We start from the raw sequence: 22,738 nt of genomic DNA, 5'->3' as shown, positions 1-22,738 counted from the left end.
TTGAAGTTACCCTGAGACTACATAGTAAATTCCATATCAGCCTGGACTAGACCTCAAAAACCCTGGTGGCTCATGGCTGTAATCCCAGCACTTGACAGTCTGAGATAGGAAAACTGTTGTGAGTTTGAGGACAGCCTGGGCTATAAAGTGAGTTTCAGATCAGCCTAAGATAAAGTGAGATTTAGCCCAAGCTAATCTCAAACTGGGTATTAGCTGAGAATGACTTTGAACTTCTAATCTTCCTGCCTCTACCTCTTGAATGCTAAGATTACAGGTGCACCCAGTGTATGCAGTGCTGGGGCTAGAACCCAGACCCTCATGCATTCTATGCAAGTACATTATCAACTGAGCTACATCCTCAGCCCTCAAAAAAAAAAAAAAATATATATATATATATATATATATATACACATACATACATATATGGCTTAGTGGTGAAGGCACTTGCCTGGCAGCACACACCTTTAATCCAAGCATTCTGGAAGCAGAGGTAGGAGGATCTTCATGAGTTCGAGGTCAACCTGAGAGTACATGTGAATTCCAGGTCAGCCTCAGCTAGAGTGAGACCCTACCTGGAAAAAAAGAATTAGTAAAGATTATTTGAACAAAGAAAGCAACAGGGGGAAAAAACATTTCAGGGCTGGAGAGATGAGATGGCTCAGTGAGTGGTTAAGGTACTTACTGGCAAAGCCAAAGGACCTAGGTTCAATTTCCCAGTACCCATGTAAAGCCAGATGCACAAAGTGGTGCATACATCTAGAGTTCATTTGCAGTGTCTAGAATTCCTGGCACACCCATTCTCTCTGTCTCTCAAATAAATAGTTAGTTGTGTTTTTGTTGTTGTTGTTGTTTAAGGTTTGAGAATCTGGCAGTACCTAGGCCAAAGCAAGTTCTGAAAAATGCCAGCTCACAACCTGACCTGACATTTACAGAGAAGTGAGGTCACAACATGATTTAGACACAGGGGCCCTGGTAAGTGCTTGTCCCAGCATTTGGGAAGTGGAGGACATGACAGTACAGTGGTTAGTACTGTGCATTGTGGGAAGTGGAGGTCCGTGTCAGCGAGGATCAGGTAAGACCAAGCTCAGTTACACAACAAGTTCCCACCAGGGCTACATGAGACCCTGACTCAAATAAAAGGAGGAGGGATGGCATGTTTGGCATAGTACCTGGCTTGTATAGTGCATTTAAATGTTCCCATCTTGCCAGCAAGTCCTAGAATCCCAACTTGCAGAAGGCTGAAGGAGGAGGAACATGTGACTGGGGGGAAGGGTAGTTTTGGGGATAGAACCTAGGGCTTTGCCTCCAGATCCAGAGGCCAGCTTGGGCTATATGGCAAACACTGTCTCAAACAAAACCACAATAAGCTGGGTGTGGTGGAATGTGCATTTGATCCCAGGCAGAGATAGGAGGATCTCTATGAGATCAAGACAACCCTGAGGCTACATAGTGAATTCCAGGTCAGCCTAGAGTGAGACCCTACCTCAAAATTAAATAATAATAATAATAATAATAATAACCCAATCAGTTGGTCATGGTGGTGCATGGCTTTAATCCCAGCACTTAGGAGGCAGAAGTAGGATTGTTGTGAGTGCGAGGCCACCCTGAAACTGCACAGTGAATTCCCAATCAGCCTAGGCTAATGTGAGACACTACCTCAAAATTTATTTTTTTTAATTAATTAATTTATTTATTTATTTGAGAGCGACAGACACAGAGAGAAAGACAGATAGAGGGAGAGAGAGAGAATGGGCGCGCCAGGGCCTCCAGCCACTGCAAACGAACTCCAGACGCGTGCGCCCCCTTGTGCATCTGGCTAACGTGGGACCTGGGGAACCGAGCCTCGAACCGGGGTCCTTAGGCTTCACAGGCAAGCACTTAACCGCTAAGCCATCTCTCCAGCCCTACCTCAAAATTTAAAAAAAAAAAAGGAGTTCTGTATATGTGTATGCCAGGGTGCCTGGTTACTGCAAATAAACACCAGATCTATGCACCTGGCTTTATGAATAGAACCAACAGACTTTACAAGCAGGTGCCTTTCACTACTAAAACATCTCCTTAGGTCTGCAGTGACTTTTGTTGTTGCTATAGGCTGCTTGTTGTTTTTGTTTGTTTGTTTGTTTGTTTTGTTATTTTTCAAGGTAGGGTTTCACTCTAGCTCAGGCTGGCCTGGAATTCACTATGTAGTCTCAGGGTGGCCTCAAACTCATGGTGATCCTCCTACCTCTGCCTCCCAAGTGCTGGAATTAAAGGTGTGTGCCACCACGCCAGGCTTGGAGTTGTTTTTCTGCTTTCATTTTTTACTTATTTTTTTATTATTTTAATTTTTTTCATTTATTTATTTGAGAGAGAGAGGAAAGAGGCAGATAGAGAATGGGCACATCAGGGCCTCTAGCCACTGCAAATGAACTCCAGGTGCATGCACACCCATTTGCATCTGGCTTATGTGGGTCCTGGGGGTTGAACCTGTGTCCTTTGGCTTTGCAGGCAAACACCTTAACCACTAAGCCACCTCACCAGCCCTACTTTTTATTTTTGAAGCAGTATCTGTAGCCTAGGCTGTCCTGGATCTCACTCTATAGCCCAGGTTGGCCTCAAATTCATAGACATGCTCCTACCTCGGCCTTCCAAGTACTGGGATTAAAGGTGTGCACCACCATGCCCAGCTTGGAGTTGTTTTTCTGCTTTCATATTTCACTTCTTATTTATTTGCTTCTAATTTTATTTATTAAAGTTGTGTGACACCATGCCCAGCATATATATATGTATGTGTATATATATATATATATATATATATATATATATATATATATATATATGTATATATATTTTTTTTGAGGTAGGGTCTCATTTTAGCCCAGGCTGACCTGGAATTCACTATGGAGTCTCAGGGTGGCCTTGAACTCACGGACTCCTCCTACCTCTGCTTCCTGAGTGTTGGGATTAAAGGCGTGCGCCACCATGCCCGGCTTATTTATTTATATATATATATATATATATATATATATATATATATATATATATATATAATATTTAGTATTTCACTTGAGAGAGGCAGATAAAGACAGAAAGCGGGTGTACCAGAGTCTCTAGATACTGCAAATTCCAGGTGCATACACCATCTAGTGCATTTGACTCTATGTGGATACTGGGGAATGGAACTGGGGTCCTTAGGTTTTTCAGGCAAGTGCCTTACCTGTTGAACCATCTCTCCAGCCCAGGAATTATATAATTTTTAATATTTTATTTTTATTTATTTATTTCAGAGAGAGAGAGAGATGGAAAGAGAGAAAATGGATGTACCAGGGCCTCCAGGCACTGCAAATGAACTCCAGAGCATGCAACACTTTGTGCATCTGGCTTATGTTGGTCATGGGGAATAAAACCTATGTCCTTTGGCTTGCTGGCAAGTGCTTTAACTGCTAAGCCATTTCTCCAGCCCCCAGGAATTATATATATATTTTTAAATTTTATTTATTATTTTTTAACATTTTATTTATTTGAGAGACACAGAGAGGAAGAGGCAGGCAGAAAGAGAAGAATGGGCACACCAGGGCCTATAGCCACTGCAAATGAACTCCAGATTCATGTGCCCCTTTGCATCTGGCTCATGTAGGTCCTGGGAATTGAAATGGGGTCCTTAGGCTTCACAGGCAAACACCTTAACTGCTAAGCCATTTCCCCAGTCCTTTTTTTTTTGTGGTAGGGTTCCATTCTAGCCCAGGCTGACCTGGAATTAACTATGTAATCTCAGGGAGGCCTAGAAGTCCTGGTGATCCTACCACTGCCTCCTGAATGCTGGGACTAAAGGTGTGTGCCACCACACCCAGCTTAGTTATTTTTATTTATTTTTGATGTAAAGTCTCCCTCTAGGCCAGGCTGACCTGGAATTCACTATGTAATCTCAGGGTGGCCTTGAACTCACAGTGATCCTCCTACCTCTGCCTCCTGAGTGTTAGGATTAAAGGCATGCACCACCACACTCGGCTTATTTATTAAATATTTTAGTTTTATTTATTTGACAAAGAAAGAGAGAGACAGAGAGAGAGAGAGAATGGGTATGCGAGACCCTTCAACCACTGCAGACGAACTCCAGACCCGTACACCTCCTTGAGCATCTGGCTAACATGTGTCTTGGGGAATCAAACCAGGGTTCTTTGGCTTTGCAGGCAAACGCCTTAACCGAGAGGGGTGGGGGGTAGGGAAAATGGGTGCACCAGGGCCTTCAGCCATTGTAAATGAACTTCAGATGCATGTGTCACCTTATGTATCTGGTTTATTAGGGTCCCAGGGAATAGAACCTGGGTCCTTTGGCTTTTGCCGCCAAACCTCTTAAGTGCTAGTCCATCTCTCCAGCCCTCAGTTGTATTTTGTTTTTCAAGGTAGGGTCTCACTCTAGCCCAGGCTGACCTGGAATTCACTATGGAGTCTCAGGGTGGGAGTCTCAGGGTGGCCTTGAACTCATGGCAATCCTCCTACCTCTGCCTCCTGAGTGCTGGGATTAAAGGCGTGCACTATCACGTCCGGCTCAGTTGTAATTTTAAAAGATAGTATATTAAGGAAGACTGGAAATATACAGCTATTGGTAAAGTGCTTGCCTAGTGTGTGTAAGAGGCCTTTTGTTCAAAACCGAGTACCATAAAAAATATATACGTGTGTATGTGTATGTAAAAGTAATTGAAAGCTGGGTGTGGTGGGTCACACCCGTAAGCAATACCAGCATTTGAGGCTGAGGCAGGGGATCCCTATGAATTTGAGGCCAGCCAGGTGTACACAGTGAGACCCAGTCTCAAAAGAATAAATTAAAAAAAAAAATTAGGGTATGGTGGTGCACGCCTTTGATCCCAACGCTCAAGAGGCTATGGTAGAAGGATCGTTGTGAGCTGGAGGCCAATGTGAGACCATATAGTGAATTCCAGGTCAGCTTGGGCTAGAGCAAGACCCTACCTGGAAAACCTAAATAAATAAATAAAATAGTTTTAAAAAACCAAGTCGTTAATCAGTAATCCCATCTTCATCTGCACCTTAATACAGATGTAATCTTAGATAAGCCTTTGAGATTGCCTAGAAGGTATGCAATCAGGATTCTCTTGCCTTTTTGTTTGTTTTTTTTCCAGGCAGGGTCTCACTCATGCCCAGGCCAGCCTGAAGCTCACCACGTAGGCCCAGGGTGGCCTTCCACTCACGGCGATCCTCCTACCTCTGCCTCCCGAGTGCGGGGATTAAAGGGCGTGCGGCACCACGCCCGCCCCGCGCGTCTGCTGCCTTTTAAATTAGAAGTTTGTGCAAAGCGGCGGTGGGAGATGGTCTGAGGCGGCCTTTCTGGAGCCCAGGCCTGGGACGCCGGACGAGCGCCGCGACCCTGGAGGCGCCCAAAGGGGCGCTGCACACCTGACCCGCGGGCCGCCGCCACCTGAGCCCGTCCCCACGGGGGTATTTGAGGAAGCGCCTCCCACACCCGCCCACCGGCGGCTCTCCCGGGCTCTCCCACACTCGGCCGGCTCTCCTCAAACGTGGATCTCCAACTCCAGGATCCCGACTTCTGGAACAGCCTCCATGGCCAGGTCCCGGGCTTGCTGGACTGGGATCTGGGCAACGAGGCCTTGCTGGCCTGCACCACCTCGCACCTGCCCTTGTGGGAGCAGAACCGTGAGTCGCGTGGGCGCGGGCGGGGCTCCACGCGTGACCTCCAGGCCCCGGGCCCGCCACCCTCGGCCGTAGGCCCCACGCGAGGGCTGGGTGGCTTTTATTTTGACGGGGAGCCCCCGCGGGCAGTCCCGGCCGCCCGCCGGGTACCGGGCTTTCTTCACTAGCTCTCCACACTCCAGAACATTCTAGGCCTCGTCAGAGCCTTGGCGCCTGCGCAGTGCCGTTTGGCCTACTGAAGATTATTTCTCCCTGAAATACTCTTCTTTGACGACGTTCAGGACTGGGGAGGCAGTTAAAGGTTCTCGCTTGCAAAGTCTGATGGCCTGGGTTCCATTCCTTGGAGCCTGAAGGCGCGCATGCGTCTGGAGTTCCTCTGTGGTGGCTGCTGGGCCTGGAATGCCCCTAGTCAGCTCGTCTACCTCTAATTGTGTGGGCGCCACTCAGCCTCTGTACCAAATAAGAAATTTTTTGCTTTGTTTTGTTGAGGTAGGGTCTCACAATACCGCAGGCTGACCTGAAATTCACCATGTAGTCTCAGGGTGGCCTTGAACTCACAATGATCCTCCTACCTCTGTCTCCCGAGTGCTGGAATTAAAGGCGTGCGCCACCACGCCTCGCTATTTATTATTACTATTTTCTAAAACAGTTTTAGTTTTATTTATTTATTTGAGAGCAACAGATAGAGAGAAAGAAGCAGAGAATGGGCGCGCCAGGGCTTCCAGCCACTACTGCAAATGAACTCCAGATGCTTGTGCCCCCTTGTGCATCTGGCTAACATGGGTCCTGGGGAATGGAGCCTCGAACCGAGGACCTTAGGCTTCACAGGCAAGCGCTTAACCGCTAAGCCATCTCTCCAGCCCCTATTATTATTATTTTAACAAATATTTTATTTACTTGAAACAGACAGAGGGGGAGGAGGATGGCCATGTCAGGGCCTCTAGCCACTGTGAAGGAACTCCAGTCGTATGTGCCACCTTCTGTATCTGTTTTACGTGAGTCCTTGGGAATCCAATCAGGGTCCTTAGGCTTCATAGGCAAATACCTTAACTACTAAGCTTCCTCTCAAGCCCAAGAATATATATTATTTATTTATGTATTTATTTGAGAGATAGAGGGAGAAAGAGGAAGAAGCAGATAGAATGGGCAGGCCAGGGCTTCCAGCCACTGCAAAGGAACTCCAGATGAGTGCGCCACCTTGTGTATCTGGCTCATGTGGGAACAGGGCAATTGAACCTGGGTCCTTAGGCTTTGCAGGCATGCACCTTAACTACTGGGCAATCTCTCCAGTTTATTTATTTTAATTTTGTATAACTAACAACTTCCAGGATTGTAAACAACATCCTATGGTAATTCCCTCCCTCACTCCCTCTCTTCCTTCCCCCACTTTCCCCTTTGAAACTCCACTCTTCATCATATCCCCTCCCCCTCTCAGTCTTTTATTTTTCTCAAATTTCTTTAAATATTTTATTTGCATTTATTTATTTGAGAGAGACAGAGTCAGACAGAGGGAGAGAGAGAGAGAAAGAGAGAGAATGGGCACACCAGGGCATCTAGCCACTGCAAACGAACTCCAGATGCATGTGCCATCTTGTGCATCTGGTTTACATGGGTCCTGGGGAATCGAACTGAGGTCCTTTGGCTTTGTAGGCAAACGCCTTAACCGCTAAGCCATCTCTCCAGCCCTGATTTTTGTGGGGTTTTTTTGCAGCTTTTGTTTTTTTGTTTTTTTGTTTTTTTTTTTTTGGTTTTTTGAGGTAGGGTCTCACTCTAGCCCAGGCTGACCTGGAATTCACTATGTAGTCTCAGGGTGGCCTCGAACTCATGGCGATCCTCCTACCTCTGCCTCCCGAGTGCTGGGATTAAAGGCGTGCACCACCACGCCTGGCTTTTTTCTCAATTTTTATTAACATCTTCCATGATTATAAAAAATATCCCTCCCCCCCACTTTCCCCTTTGAAATTCCATTCTCCATCATATCCCCTCCCCATCTCAGTCTCTCTTTTATTTTGATGTCATCATCTTTTCCTCCTATTATGAAGGTCTTATGTAGGGTAGTGTCAGGTGCTGTGAGGTCGTGGATATCCGGGCCAGTTTGTGTGTGGGGGGAGCACATTGTAAGGAGTCCCACCCTTCCTTTGGCTCTTACATTCTTTCCGCCACCTCTTCTGCAGTGGACCCTGAGCCTTGGAAGGTGTGATAGAGATATTGCAGTGCTCAGCACTCCTGTCACTTCTTTCCAGCTCCATGATGCCTTCTGAGTCATTCCAAGGTCACTGACATCTGAAAAAAGAAGGTTCTCTAATGAAAAAGTGAGAGTAGCATTAATATATGGATATGAACATTAAGAGAAGTGCTTACTGGGCAGTTTGTTGAGCATAGTATATACATTTAGCCAAACAGTAGCAGATGTTACACCCCTAGGGCTCATGACTACCCCTGTTGTGGATTTTCAGTATCAGGGATTATTCCCTCCCATGAAGTGAGCCTCCCTCCAGTCAAATTAGAGGGCAGTTGCTTTCCACCACGTCAGACAAGTCTCTATTGTACCCGTTGGCTCATTTGGCCTTTTTGGCCAAATAAATATAAAGCTTGCAGTGTCCACTGTTGAGTATCTTCACTGGTGATTTCTCTCTCTCCCATTGAACTGCATGCAGTGTGGCTTTTTCCAGCTTTCTGTCAGCTGGTCTACATGGAAGAGGTTTTCAGCTCAGCTCCATCAGGATTTCTCAGTGACCTCACAGCCCAAATATGTGCAGTCTTCAGCAATAGGGTCTTACCATCTCTACCTGGTGGGAAACCAAGGGCCTCTGCAATGGTCTATAACGTTTGGGCGGGGGGCATCAGGGACCTCCCTGAAGAATATATTTTTAAAAATTATTTATTTGGTGCCTGGTGTGGTGGCACACGCCTTTAATCCCAGCACTTGGGAGGCAGAGGTAGGTGGATCTCCTTGAGTTGAGGCCACCCTGAGATTACACGGTGAATTCCAGGTCAGCGTGGGCTGGAATGAGACCCTTCCTCAAAAACAAAACAAACAAAAAAATTACTGATTTGGGAGCCGGGTGTGATGGTGCACACCTTAATTTTTTTTTTTATTAATTAGCTTTGTATTCAGCAAATACAGTTTGGTACCATTATTAGGCTCATCAGTGACCTACCCCCTCCCCTTGGCCCCTCCTTGATAAGGTATATGGGTCATGCATTGTGGAGTTAGCCCAATTATAGGTAAGATAAATGTCTCTGCATATCATGACCCAACATGTGGCTCTGACATTCTTTCTGCCCCCTCTTCCACAAAATTTCCCTGAGCCATGTTGGGTTCATTTTTGGTCTGCTTCAGTGATGAGGTGTTGGGGGCCTCTGGGTCTCTGGATCTCTAATTTGATAGGAGTTGATTTTTCTCTGTGTTGATCTCCTTCCCCCTTGTGCTGGTATCCGGTACACACCTTTAATCCCAGCACTGGGTAGGCAGAGGTAGGGGGCTTGCTGTGAGTTCAAGGCCACCCTGAGACTAGAGTGAATTTCAGGTCACTCTGGGGTACAGCGAGACCCTACTTAAAAAAAAATTATATATATATATTATATATATATATTAGTGTTGGAGAGATTGCCTAGTGGTTAAGGCACTTGTCTGCATAACCTAAGGACTCATTTGACTCTCCAAGTCATGTATAAACCAGCTGCACAAAGTCAAGCAAGTTGTGCAAGCTCACACATGTGCACAATGTGGTGCAAGTGTATGGAGTTCTATTGCAGTGTCTGGAGGCTTTAGCATGTAAATTAACACTTTTTCTTTTTTTTTTTTTTTGGTTTTCTGAGGTAGGGTCTCACTGTAGCCCAGGCTGACCTGGAATTCACTCTGTAGTCTCAGGGTGGCCTCGAACTCACAGCAATCCTCCTACCTCTGCCTCCCAAGTGCTGGGATTAAAGACATGCATCACCATGCCTGGCTTAATTAACTCTCTTTCTTTCTATCTTTTTTTTTTTTTTCTTTTTGGTTTTTCCAGGTAGAATCTCACTCTATCCCAGGCTGACCTAGAATTTACTATGTAGTCTAAGGATGGCATCGAACTCAGTGATCCTTCTACTTCCCTCCCAAGTGCTGGGATGAAAGGCGTGTGCCACCACACCCGGCCATTTCTCTCTCTCTCTCTCTCTCTCTCTCTCTCTCTTACTCTCTTGCTTAAAAAGAAAGGCCATTCTGTTGGGCTTCGCCCCCGCCCACAAAAAAAGAAAATCTTTATTTTTTTAAAATTCATTTTATAGCCAGGTGTTGTGGTACAAGCCTTTAACCCAAACACTCGGGAGGCAGAGGTAGGAGGATTGCCATGAATTCGAGGCCACCCTGAGACTCTATATTGAATTCCAGGTCAGCCTGGACCAGAGTGAGACCCTACCTTATATTTATTTGAAGCAAGAAGAGAGACAGAGAGAAAATGGGCATGCCAGGGCCTCTAGACACTGCAAATGAAATCCAGAAGCATGTACCACTTTGTGCATCTGGCTTTACATGGGTACTGGGGAAGAATTGAACTCCGGTCATTAGGCTTTGCAGGCAAGTGCCTTAACTGCTGAGCAATCTCTCCTGTCCAAAGAAAAATTATTTATTTATGTGTGAGTGTGCAAGCGCTCCGGGACATCTTGCTGCTGAGATGAACACCAGAGGCTTAGGCAAGTGGGACAGGGAGGGCTTATGTGTGTGGTTTAGGAATTGAACCCAGGCTGGTAAACTGAGCCCTTCATGAGTTCCCCAGTCTGACCTTTCCAAGCAAGCATCCTAACCACTGAGTGTCTCCCCCATCCCTTTGTGGTCTTTTTTTTAACTTATTTATTTAGTGAGAGGGAGAGAGAGAAAATTGGCCAGCCAGTACAATAGAACCCCAGACGCTTATGCTACCTACTGGGCATATACGACCTTGTGTTTGCCTCACCTTTGTGCATCTGGCTTTCATGGGATCTGGAGAATAGCACATGGGTCTTTAGGCTTCACAGACAAATGCCTTACCTGCTAAACCATCTCCAGCCCCATGGTGGTCTTTTAAAACATTTTTTTTCCTTCTTGGACTTCAACAAAGAAAAAACAAAACATTGGCTGGAGAGATGGCTTAGTGCTTGCCTATGAAGCCTACGGACCCTGGTTCGAGGCTCAATTCCCCAGGACCCACGTTAGCCAGATGGCTGGAAGCCCTGGCACGCCCATTCTCTCTCTCTGTCTGTTGCTCTCAAATAAATAAAATAAACAAAAAATTAAAAAAGAAAGACAAAACAAAACATTACAACTCTTAAGAACTGTATGACTCAGCTACTCAGTTAAGATTGAGCATAGGAGATTCAGGACAGGCTGGTCAACACAGCTGGACTATTAAAAACAAAACTGATAGATGACACCTAAAGTTGTTGGCTGATTGGAAGAAAAAGTTATCTTGTCCTCAGATGGAGAAGGCTTCTTTTTCTTTTCTTTTTCTTTTTCTTTTTTTCTTTTTTTTGGTTGGTTGGTTTTTCAAGGTAGGGTTTCACTCTAGTTCAGGCTGACCTGGAATTCACTCTGTAGTCTCAGGGTAACCTTGAACTCATGGCAATCCTCCTACCTCTGCCTCCCAACTGCTGGGATTAAAGGTGTGCACCACCGTGCCTGGCTGGGTTTTTGTTTGTTTGTTTGTTTTTTTAGAATTTTATTTGAAAGAGAAGGGTAGAGAGAGAATGGGCACACCCAAGCCACTGCAAATTAACTCCAGACCCAGGCACCACCTTGTGTATCTGACTTACTTGGATACTGGGGAACCAAACCTAGGCTTTGCAGGCAAATGCTTTACCTGCTAAGCCTTCTCTCTAGCACTTGGTTTTGCTTTTGTTCTTTGTTTTGAGGCTAAGTCTTTCTCTGGCTGATCTGAAACTCACTCTATCCTAGGCATGCCTTAAACTCACAAGGATCCTCCTCCTCCCTCTGCCTCCCTATTGCTGGGATCAAAGACATGTACCACCCTGCCCAGCTACAGAAGGCTTGAGGACACATCTGCCAAGGAAGATCAGCAATTGTGCTCTGGATTTGTTGATTTGGAGTTACTTACCAGTCATCTGAGTAGAAATATTGAGTAGGCACTTGAATAAAGAGCCTGGAGTACATGGTGGCACACACCTTTAATTCCAGCACTCAGGAGGCAGAGGATCACAGTGAGTTTGAGGCCAGCCTGAGACTACATAGTGAATTCTATGCCAGCTTGGGCCTAGAGCAAGACCATATTTGGAAAAACCTTTAAAAAAAAAAATTAAAAAGAGCCTGGAGTTTATGAGAAATTTGTGGGTTGCCAATATAAACTTTAAAAATCTTTGGGACTGGGTCTGGAGAGATGGTTTAGTGGGTAAGGTGCTTGCCTGTGAAGCCTAACAACCCAGGTTCAATTCTCCAAGTCCCACATAAGCCAGATGCACCTGGTGGCGCATGCATATGGAGTTCACTTGCAGTGGCTAGAGGTTCTGGTGTGCCCATTGTCTCTCTCTCTCTCCTCCTGTCTCAAGTAAATAAATAAATAAAATCTTTAAAAAAAAATCTTGGTGACTAGAGGGATTGCTTAATGGTTAGAGCATTTGTCTGCAAAGCCAAAGGAACTTGGTTTGATTCTCCAGGACCCACGTTAGCCAGATGCACAAGGGGATGCGTGCGTTTGGAGTTCATTTGCAGTGGCTGGAGGTCCTGGCACACTCATATTCTCTCTCTCTCTCTGTCAAAACAAATAAAAATAAAATATTTTTTTAAATCTTTGGGATATGGGTAGCATTTAAGGAGTGAAAATAGGTGACCAAGGCTGAATCTTGGGGACATTCCATTGTAAACACTTGAGAGAAGAGTTTACTATCACAAAAAGGTGACCTAGATCTCATTGTATAGCCTCAGGCTGGCCTCCAACTCACAACTATTCACCTACTTCTGCTCCCCAAATGCTGGGATTACAGGCCTGGGGCTTGTCCACTTTTTGTTGTTGTTTGCTTTTTGATAGCCCAGACTGGCTTGTAATTCACTACATATTCTCTGCTTCCTGAGTGCTGGTATTAAAGGTGTGCACCACCACGCCCAGCCTGAACAGCTGGTTGGGTAGTGGTGCACTTTGTTGAAACAAAGAATACAGGAGGGAGAACAAGAAAATGGAATTGAGTTTTAGAATGTTGAGTTTGAAACTGGTAATCCTGCCAGGTTTAGGTAGGAGAATGGAGAGTTTGAAGCCAGCCTGGGCTATTTAGTGAGACCATATCTTGGGAAGAGGGAAAGAAAATAAAAAGGAATGAGAGATGAGTTTGCCTCAGACTACCCAAGAAATGCCATCCAGTAAGCAGCTTTATTTAAGAGACTAGCAAAGTGTGGTCTAGAGGTAAAATTTGAGAACCCTGGATTTATTGATGGTGAATGATAAACACTGACATGAATGAGATTATTCAGAATAACGTAGGTGGAGTGAGAGAAAAAAGAATGCAGGGCTGGAGCGATGGCTTAGCAATTAAAGTGCTTGCCTGCAAGTCTGACAGCCCAGGTTCAAATCCCTAGGACCCACATAAAGCCAGATGCACAAGGTGGCACACGCATCTGGAGTTTGTTTGCAGAAGGTCCTGGTGCAATCCTTTCTCTCCTTCCTTCTTTCCCTGTGTGCAAATAATTATAAATTCTTAAAAAAGAAGAGTTCAGAGGAGACTGAAAAGGTCAGAGAGTGAAGGGAACACCAATAGGATGTAACCTCATGACCCCAAGGCCAGGCTCATACCAAGTCCCAGGAGATCTTTAAGGCCCAGCATCAAGGGGTCACGGTAGTAACTCTACAGTGTCTTGACCTTCTTGTCTTTTTGCCAGTGGCCAAATACAAACTCCAGATAATTGAGCCACCAAAACTGCCTCTGAAAAAGAAACCCAACGCTGATAAAGACGGTAAGAGTCATGAGTTCTACAAACTAGGCTCTATGTCCTGGGCTGGTATCACAGGGACACCCAAAGCCAGTGAGCTGTGGCACAGTCTGCTTTTGCTCTGCACAGGTCCAGCTATTGAGCCCAACCCATGGATGTGGGTGAACCCCAACATCGTGTATCCCCCTGGCAAGCTGGAGGTGAAAGAACGTAAAGTGGAGGGCCTGCCAAGCACACGTCTGTCCCGTCAGCCACTCCTGAAGAAGGAGGAAGCCAGCTCTTCAGACACCTCACAGGCACGGTCACTGTTGCCTTCCTCTAGTGAGCAGCCGCTGGCCTGGAAACGGAAGGAGCTCAAGCAGAAGCAGCCGCGGAAGCGTTCTGCCTCTTGCCCTAGTTCCTGGGAGGTAGGGATTGCTGGGCTGTGAGCCAGCCTTGGGTAGTATGCAGGGTGGGCACAGCGCTGAAGCGTCAGCATTTGGGTTTCTGAGGGTCAATAAAAGTATTCAGGCTCAGAAATGACAACCTGTAGCCTCGCACTGAGAAGCCAGGATGGTGGTCCTAGACTGCGCGCCTCTTCTGCCATTGCACCCCAGAGCTGAGGCCAAGGAGGCAGGACCAGTTCCTACTCTGTGCTCCTCTAGCTTACAGAAGAGGAGGAGGAGGAGGCCAAGGACCAGGATGACAGCTCCTCTGTGGCTCTCCCATCCCCTCACACAAGGGTCCCCCTCCAAAGTCGGAGGCTTCTTCGGCAAGCCATCAGCCCAGAGGGGAGGCTCTGGTCCCGGCCCCCTCTCAATTACTTCCACCTAATTGCCCTGGCACTAAGAAACAGTCCCCCCTGTGGCCTCAACGTGCAGCAGATCTACAGTTTCACTCGGTATGTGCCCAAGGGGCCCTGTGAGGAGGGAAAAAGGGAGGGTCAGGGTCTGTTGCCTTCCAACCTGGCCCTTGGCTGCTGACTCAGTTCCACATTTGGGCCTGAGGACATGTGCCTTCCCAGTTCTCTTTCCCCAGGCAAGTGCTTGCCTAACCAACCACCACTTTAGGCTTAAAATTTTAGCCCTCCCTCAAAAGAGTAATCTACCAGGTTCAGACAATAGCTCCTCCCACATTCCCTCTTAAGATTAGCTAGAATAAAATCCAATTTTCCCAACATTGACCCTCATTTAATTCTCCTTGGATTGTTCTGCCTGTAAAGCACCCTGTATCCCCAGGGGCACCTTATTGAAAGTTGCATTTAGTGATTTAATAGTGTGTGTGCATGTATGGTCTTCAGAATTGAACCCAGGACCTCACAGCTTTTTCTTTCTTTTTTTTTTTTTTTAATGAGAGAGTGTTGGCGAGCCAGGGCATCAGGCACTCCAGTCAAACTCCAGAGGCACGTACCACCTTGTGCACATGCATGACCTTGTGCGGCTGGCTTACATGGGTTCTGGGGAGTTGAAACTGGGTTGTTAGGCTTCTCAGGCAAGCACCTTAATTAACTGCTAAACCATCTCTCCAGCCCCCACCCTGTTTTTTTGTTTGTGGTTTTTTTGTTTGTTTGTTTTTTGAGATAAGGTTTCACTCTAGCCCAGGCTGACCTGGAATTCGCTACATAGACTCAAGCTGGCCTCCAACTCACAACAATCCTTCTACCTCAGCCTCCTGAGTGCTGGGAATGGGACGGAGTTTCTTTGGGGGCCCTTTTCCAGTATTAGGCAAAGAGCCCAATGTTTTAGAATATGATCTTACAGTGGTTTATCCAGTCCTTGATTTGTGCTATGATAGAAATCTTGAGCCCTCGGGGTAGGGAGGAAAATAAACTTGGGGTTAGGGCAGTGAACTAGGCTTAGAAGGTTCTCAGCTGAGTATGGTGGCACGCTGCCTGAAATCCCAGCACTCAGGTGGTAGAGGCAGGAATTCAAGGTTGTGCTTGCTTAGCTACATAGAGTACCCTTCTCCCACCCCAACCAAAATAAAAAAGAGTTCTCATAAGCAATGCACGAGGATTGAGGTTTTGCACAATCAACAAAGGGCAATTCCAGACCAGTTTGAGAGAAATGCTGAGGCTTCTGGCCCGTGGGGAGGGCACGCACTACAGAGGAAGCCCCTTCACAGAAGCCATACCTTTCCTTACTTTACTTTCCTGTTCACAGACAGCACTTCCCCTTTTTCCAGACGGCTCCAGAAGGCTGGAAGAATACTGTCCGTCACAATCTTTGTTTCCGAGACAGCTTTGAGAAAGTGCCAGTCAGTATGCAGAGGGAAGCCAGCACACAGCCTCGATCCTGTCTCTGGAAGTTGACGGAGGAGGGACACCGCCGCTTTGTAGAGGAGGCCCGCGCCTTGGCTTCCACACAGCTGGAAAGTATCCAACAGAGCATGAGCCATCCAGGTGTGAAGCCTTGTCATGCGTGGGCCCAAGGGTAGGGAACCTGAGGAATTAACCATGCCTGGGTGCATCAACCTTCATCACACTCTGGGGGCATCTTCTGTAGGAAGCAGGGAGAATAGCAGTGGTTTGCGACCCTCTAGTGATTGATGTCTGCCTGAGGTGAGACCTCTCCAATGGAATTGGGACTCGATGTACAAGGAATTGGTGGGGAAACAACTGAGGGTATAGCTGGGTCTGCTCACAGCCAGCATCAAGTGCAAGATCCTTAGAGGTCTTTCTTTTTCTTACAGATGTGATGCCCTTCCTCTTTGACATTCACCTTTAAGAAGAATCAGCCATACCCTATTAAAGTTTACCTCAGCAGCATGTGTGTGCATGTGTCTTTGGTCTCAGGATGAGTTCAAGGGGAGAGTGGAGCTCAGTTCCAAGGATGAAAATGGGGGGACTGGTGGAGAAGTGCTGTGAATTTAGGAGAGGCTAAGCCTTTCTCTTCTCAAAGGAGGAAAGGAATGAGCCTTCTGCAGAATCTTGAAGTTCCATATTTCTGGGGTATGACATTAGGTTGTAGAATCAGCCCTGGAACTTCCACCACCACTTATTCAGCTGACATTTAATTAATTTAATTTTTATTTATTTATTTAAGAGAAGGAAACAGGCAGACTGAGAGAAAGAGTGGGCGCACCAGGGCTTCTACCCACTGCAAAAGAACTCCAGATGCATGCGATTAGAGAGAGGACGAGGCACAGAGAAAGAATGGGTATGCCAGGGCCTTTAGCTATGCAAATGAACTCCAGACACATGCGTCCCCTGTGCATTTGGCTTACGTGGGTCCTACGGAATTGAACTGGGGTCATTAGCTTTGCAGGCAAACAACTTAACCACTAAGCCATTTCCACACACTCCCCCCCCCTCTTTTTTTTTTTAAGGTAGGGTTCACTCTAGCCCAGGCTGACCTGGAATTGACTTTGTGGTCTCAGGGTGGACTCAAACTCATGACAGTCCTCCTACCCTGCCTCCTGAGTGCTAGGATTAAAGGCGTGCACCACCATGCCCCACATTTTTTTTTAATTTGTTTTTTATTTTTTTTATTTACAACTTCCATAATGCAGACAATATCCCATGGTAATTCCCTCTCCCCTTTCCCATTTGAAACTCCACTCTCCATCATATCCCCTCCCCTTCCCAATCAGTCTCTCTTTTATTTATTTTTTTAATGTGTGAGAGAGTGAGAATTGTCATGTCAAGGCCTCTAGCCACTGCAATCCAACTCCACACACATGTGCCTTAAAAATATTTTTATAGCCAGGTGTGGTGATACATGCCTTTAATCCCACCACTCAAGAGGCAGACAATAGGAGGATCATGATGAGTTTGAGGCCACCCTGAGAATACAGAGTGAATTCCAGGTGAACCTGGACTAGAGTGAAACTGTACAAGTTATTTGAGAGAAACAGAGTATGAGTATGCTAGGGCCTCCTGACACTGCAAAAGATGCAGGTGTGACTGTGCATCTGGTTTTGTAAGCAAGGGCCATCTCTCCAGCCCTCTGCTGACATTTGTCTGCTCTGGGAACCAACATAAGAAGAGAGCACTGGCCTGCCTCGGCTATAATGGTAAAGGCATATGCTCAAAAAACAGAGGGCCTGAGGTAGGAAAACATTTAGAGAAAAAAGATACAGCTTTTTTTGGATGATGGGGGTGTGAGGCAAGCAAGCGTCAAACTGTAGTGCAAGGATCAAGTATGACCTAAATACCAAGGCTACAGGGGTGTACCATCTTGTGTTTGTTTGTTTTTGTAGACAGAACTGTACTAGGGCCCCTAGCTACTGCAAACAAACTCCAGACACATGTAACAACTGTGCATCTGGTACTGGGGGACTGAACCCCAGTCCCAGGTTTTGCAGGCAAGCACCTTAACTGCTGACCCATCTCTTCAGCCCAAAAGAATTTTTTGGTTTTATGAGCATGTGCCATCATACCTACCTCTGCTCCCCCCTCCCCCCCCCCCCGGGAAAAAGGTTTATTTTGGCTTATAGGCTCGAGGAGAAGCTCAATGATGGCAGGGAAAAACAATGGCATGAGCAGAGGGTGGACTTCACCCACTGGCCAACATAAGGTGGACAATAGCAACAGGAGAGTGTACCCAACACTGGCATGGGGAAACTGGCTTTAACTCCCATAAGCCTGCCCCCAACAATACACTCCCTCCAGGAAGCATTAATTCCCAAACATCCATCAGCTGAGCACCTAGCATTCAGAACACCTAAGTTTATGGCGGACACCTGAATCAAACCACCACATTCTGCCCCTAGCCCCCACAAACTGATAACCATAAATGGTGTAAAATGCAATGCATTTAGCTAACAAAAGTGCCATAGTTGAGAGGCCCTGGGTCATCATGACAGCCTTCAGAACCCATGTGTTGCTGTGAAGGCTGCTGTCCGGCTGTCAGCTCACAGCAGCTCTGTATCTGAGCCGGAGCGCAGCCCCAGCCCCGCGCTCTGCTGTAGGGTCCCGAGGCCACCATGCCGCCGGCTGGGCTCCGAGGCGGCAGAGTCTAGTAGAGCAGAGATGAAGAAACCTACATTTATGGATGAAGAAGTCCAAAGCATCCTTGTCAAGATGACAGGCCTGGACTTGCAGAAGATTTTTACGCCAGCTGTACAGAAACTGAAGCCACCAACCTACAAGCTGATGAACCAGGCACAGCTGGAAGAGGCTACCAGACAGGCAGTTGAGGCCGCTAAAGTACGATTAAAAATGCCACCGGGGGCTGGAGAGATGGCTTAGCAGTTAAGCGCTTGCCTGTGAAGCCTAAGGACCCCGGTTCGAGGCTTGGTTCCCCAAGTCCCACGTTAGCCAGATGCACGAGGGGGCGCACGCATCTGGAGTTCGTTTGTAGAGGCTGGAAGCCCTGGCGCGCCCATTCTCTCTCACTCCCTCTATCTGTCTTTCTCTCTGTGTCTGTCGCACTCAAATAAATTAATTAATTAAATTTAAAAAAATACATTTAAAAAATGCCACCAGTTCTGGAAGAGCAAACACCCATAGATGATGTGCTAGCTGAAGATAAGATTTTGGAAAGAGCACAAACGAACAAATATGTTTTTACTGATATATCATCTACCACACCGGGAACGTTTTGTCAGAGAACCAAATGGCACACTTCGTAAAGCCTGTTGGGAAGAACGTGATCGGGTGATACAAATTTATTTTCCAAAGAAAGGTTGTAGAGTTTTGACACCAATAATTTTCAAGGAAGAAAACCTTAAGACCATGTATAGCAAGGATCGACATGTTCATGTCCTCAATCTTTGTGTTGCCCAGTTTGAGCCAGATTCTGCTGATTATATCAAGCTTCATCACCAGACCTATCAAGATATAGACAGACATGGGAAGTACGACCTCTTACGCTCAACAAGACACTTTGGTGGAATGGCTTGGTATTTTGTAAATAAGAAGATTGATGGCTTGCTTGTGACCAGATTTAGAGAGAGTTGATCGATGATGCTACCAGCTTGGTCCAGCTGTATCACATGATCCATCCCGATGGTTCAGTCAGCTCGGGAAGCTAAAGAGCAGGCTGCTGAGGGAGCAAATTTGATTAAGGTCTTTGCAAAAGCTGAAGCCCAGAGAGGAGCATATATAGAACTAACACTGCAGACATATCAAGACTCATTCGTTAGACATTCTGCAGCTTTGTGAAATCATTGAAAACATTTCATTTTACTAAAAAAAAAAAGTGCCATAGTTTTTATCAATTCCAATGATGTTCATACATCTCCATAGTCCAAGATCTTTTTTATTTTTATTTTATTTTTATTAACATCCATGATAATAAAATATATCCCATGGTAATACCCTCCCCGACTTTCCTCTTTGAAACTCCATTCTCCATCATACCCTCTCCCCATCTCAATCAGTCTATTGAGTTTATTTTGATGGCATGATCTTTTCCTCCTCTTATGGTCTTGTGTAGGTAGTGTCAGGCACTGTGAGGTCATGGATATCCAGGCCATTTTGTGTCTGTGGAGGAGCACGTTGTAAGGGGTCCTACCTTTCCTTTGGCTCATACATTCCACCACCTCCTCTGCATTGGACCCTGAGTCTTGGAAGGTGTAATAGAGATATAAGGGTATGAACATTAAGAGAAAAGTGCTTACTGGGCAGTTTGATAAGCATAGTATATATATTTAGCCAGACAGCAGCAGACATTACACCTCTAGGCTTCATGACTACCCCAGTTTTAAGTTTTCAGTATCAGGGGTGTATTACCTCCCATGGAGCGGGCCTCTGGTCCAATTGGAGGTCAGTTGGTTTCAACCATGACAGACCTACCACTATTGCACCCGTTGGCTCATTTGGCCTAGCTGGCCAAATATAAGTCTTGCAGTGTCCACTGTTGAGTATCTTCACTGGTGATTTCTCTTTCTCCCATGGAACTGCATACAGAATGGCTTCTTCCAGCTTTCTGTCAGCTAGTCTACATGGAGGAGGTTATCAGCTCAGTTCCAGCAGGATTTTTCAGTGGCCTTGCAGCCCAAGTATGTGGAGTCTTCAACAATCGGGTCTTACCATCTATTCCTGGTGAGTATCAAACCTGGGTCCTTAGGCTTTGCAGGCAAATGCCTTAACTACTAAGCCATCTCTCCAGCCCTTTTTGTTTGTTTGTTTTTCTAGCTATGGTTTCACTGAAGCTCAGGCTGACCTGACCTGGAATTCACTATGTAGTCCAGGGTGGCCTTGAACTCATGGTGATCCTCCCACCTCTGCCTCCCAAGTGCTGGGATTAAAGGCGTACACCACCACACCAGGCTCTACTGCCCTTTTTAAGTGTATATATATATATATATATATATATATATATATATATATATATATATATGTGTGTGTGTGTGTGTGTGTGTGTGTGTGTGTGTATACACTTATATATATAAAGTATATATATATTTAAAGTATATATATATATACATATAATATTTTATTTATTTATTTATTTATTTGAGAGTGACAGACAGAGAGAGAAAGAGGCAGATAGATAGAGAATGGGCGCGCCAGGGCCTCCAGCCACTGTAAACTCGAGATGTGTGTGCCCCCTTGTGCATCTGGCTAACGTGGGTCCTTGGGAATCGAGCCTTGAACCGGGGTCCTTTGGCTTCACAGGTAAGTGCTTAACCGCTAAGCCATCTCTCCAGCCTAAAAAAAAATTGTTTTATTTATTTGCTAGCAGAGAGAGTAGGGGCACAGCAGGACCTCTTGCCTCTGTAGAGAAACTCCAGACTCATGCACCACTTTGTGCATCTGGCTTTATGTGGATACTGAGGAATCAAACCCAGACCTGGAGACCTTGCCAACAAGCTCCTTTAACTGCTGAGCCACTTCCCCACCCCCCCCCCCCGGGCACAAGTTTTCTGAACATTTCTACACCTATTTCCTTGATATTCAAATTGGAAATATTGGGTGGTCGTGATGGTGCATGTCTTTAATCTCAGCACTTGGCAGATTGAGGTGGGAGTATCACCATGACTTTTGCTGCAAACAAACATCACATGGACCACTTTTGTGACTGGCTTTATGAGAATGTTGGGAAATTGAACTCAGCCCTTTGAGATCAGCCTGTGCTAGAGTGAGACCCTGCCTCAAAAGAACATTGTGTGGGCTGGAGAGATGGCTTAGTGGTTAAGCACTTGCCTGTGAAGCCTAAGGACCCCAGTTCGAGGCTCGGTTCCCCAGGTCCCACGTTAGCCAGATGCACAAGGGGGCACACGCGTCTGGAGTTTGTTTGCAGAGGCTGGAAGCCCTGGCGCCCCCATTCTCTCTCTCTCCCTCTATCTGTCTTTCTCTCTGTGTCTGTTGCTCTCAAATAAATAAATTTAAAAAAAAAAAGAACATTGTGTAATTTTTTGTGTGGTAGGTTATTTCTTTGGTAAGATTCATTTCAAGGGGGCTGGGGTGAAGTCTCAGTGGTTAAAAGCACTTTCTTTTTCTTTTTTAAAATTTCTTTCTTTAACAACTTCCATGATTATAAACAATATCCCATGGTAGTGCCTTCCATCCCCCAACTTCCCCTTTGAAACTCCATTCTCCACCATAACCCCTCCCCCTCTCAATCAGTCTCTCTTTTATTTTGATGTCATGATCTTTTCCTCCTATTATGGTAGGTAGTGTCAAGCACTATGTGATCACGAATATCCAGGCCATTTTGTCTGGGGGGAGCACGTTGTAAGGAGTCCTATCCTTCCTTTGTCTCTTACATTCTTTCTGCCACCTCTTCTGCAATAGACCCTGAGCCATGGAAGGTGTGATAGAGATATTGCAGTGTTGAGCACTCCTGTCACTTCTTTCCAGCACCATGATGCCTTCTGAGTCATCCCAAGGTCACTGCCATCTAAAAAGAGAAGATTCTCTACCAAAAGTGAGAGTACCATTAATATAAGGCTATGAACATTAACAGAAGTGCTTACTGGGCAGTTTGATAAGCATAGTATATATACATTTAGTCAGACAGCAGCCGATTTACACCCATAGACTACCCCTGTTTTAAGTTTTCAGTTTCAGGGATGTATTCCCTCCCATGGAGTGGGCCTCCAGTCCAATTAGAGGGCAGTTGGCTTCCACCATGATAGATGTGCCACCATTGCACCCATTGGCTCATTTGGCCTGATTGGCCAAATATAAGGCTTGCAGCGTCCACTGTTGAGTATCTTCACTGGTGGTATCTCTTTCTCCCATTAAACTGCATACAGAATGGCTTCTTCCAGCTTTCTGTCAGCTGGTCTACATGGAGGAGGTTATCAGCTCAGTTCCAGCAGGATTTTTCA

General features: G+C 46.0%; 1 protein-coding gene and 1 pseudogene across 1 annotated transcript; both read left to right on the top strand.

Moving 5' to 3' along the window:
* The first annotated feature begins 1,008 nt into the window (after positions 1 to 1,008).
* Positions 1,009 to 16,242, top strand: Foxr1 (forkhead box R1). The gene is made up of 7 exons (XM_045146064.1): positions 1,009 to 1,072; positions 5,443 to 5,649; positions 13,487 to 13,561; positions 13,667 to 13,944; positions 14,182 to 14,417; positions 15,679 to 15,917; positions 16,208 to 16,242. The coding sequence occupies exons 1-7, from the start codon at positions 1,009 to 1,011 to the stop codon at positions 16,240 to 16,242; spliced, it is 1,134 nt and encodes a 377-aa protein (XP_045001999.1).
* Positions 16,243 to 18,315: 2,073 nt separating this feature from the next.
* Positions 18,316 to 19,622, top strand: LOC123459439 (annotated as a pseudogene).
* Positions 19,623 to 22,738: the final 3,116 nt, after the last annotated feature.

This window comes from Jaculus jaculus, chromosome 3, assembly GCF_020740685.1.
Source record: "Jaculus jaculus isolate mJacJac1 chromosome 3, mJacJac1.mat.Y.cur, whole genome shotgun sequence".
NCBI lineage: Eukaryota > Metazoa > Chordata > Mammalia > Rodentia > Dipodidae > Jaculus > Jaculus jaculus.
Note: the sequence above shows the minus strand (reverse complement) of the source record. Positions and strands in the feature narration are given on the sequence as shown.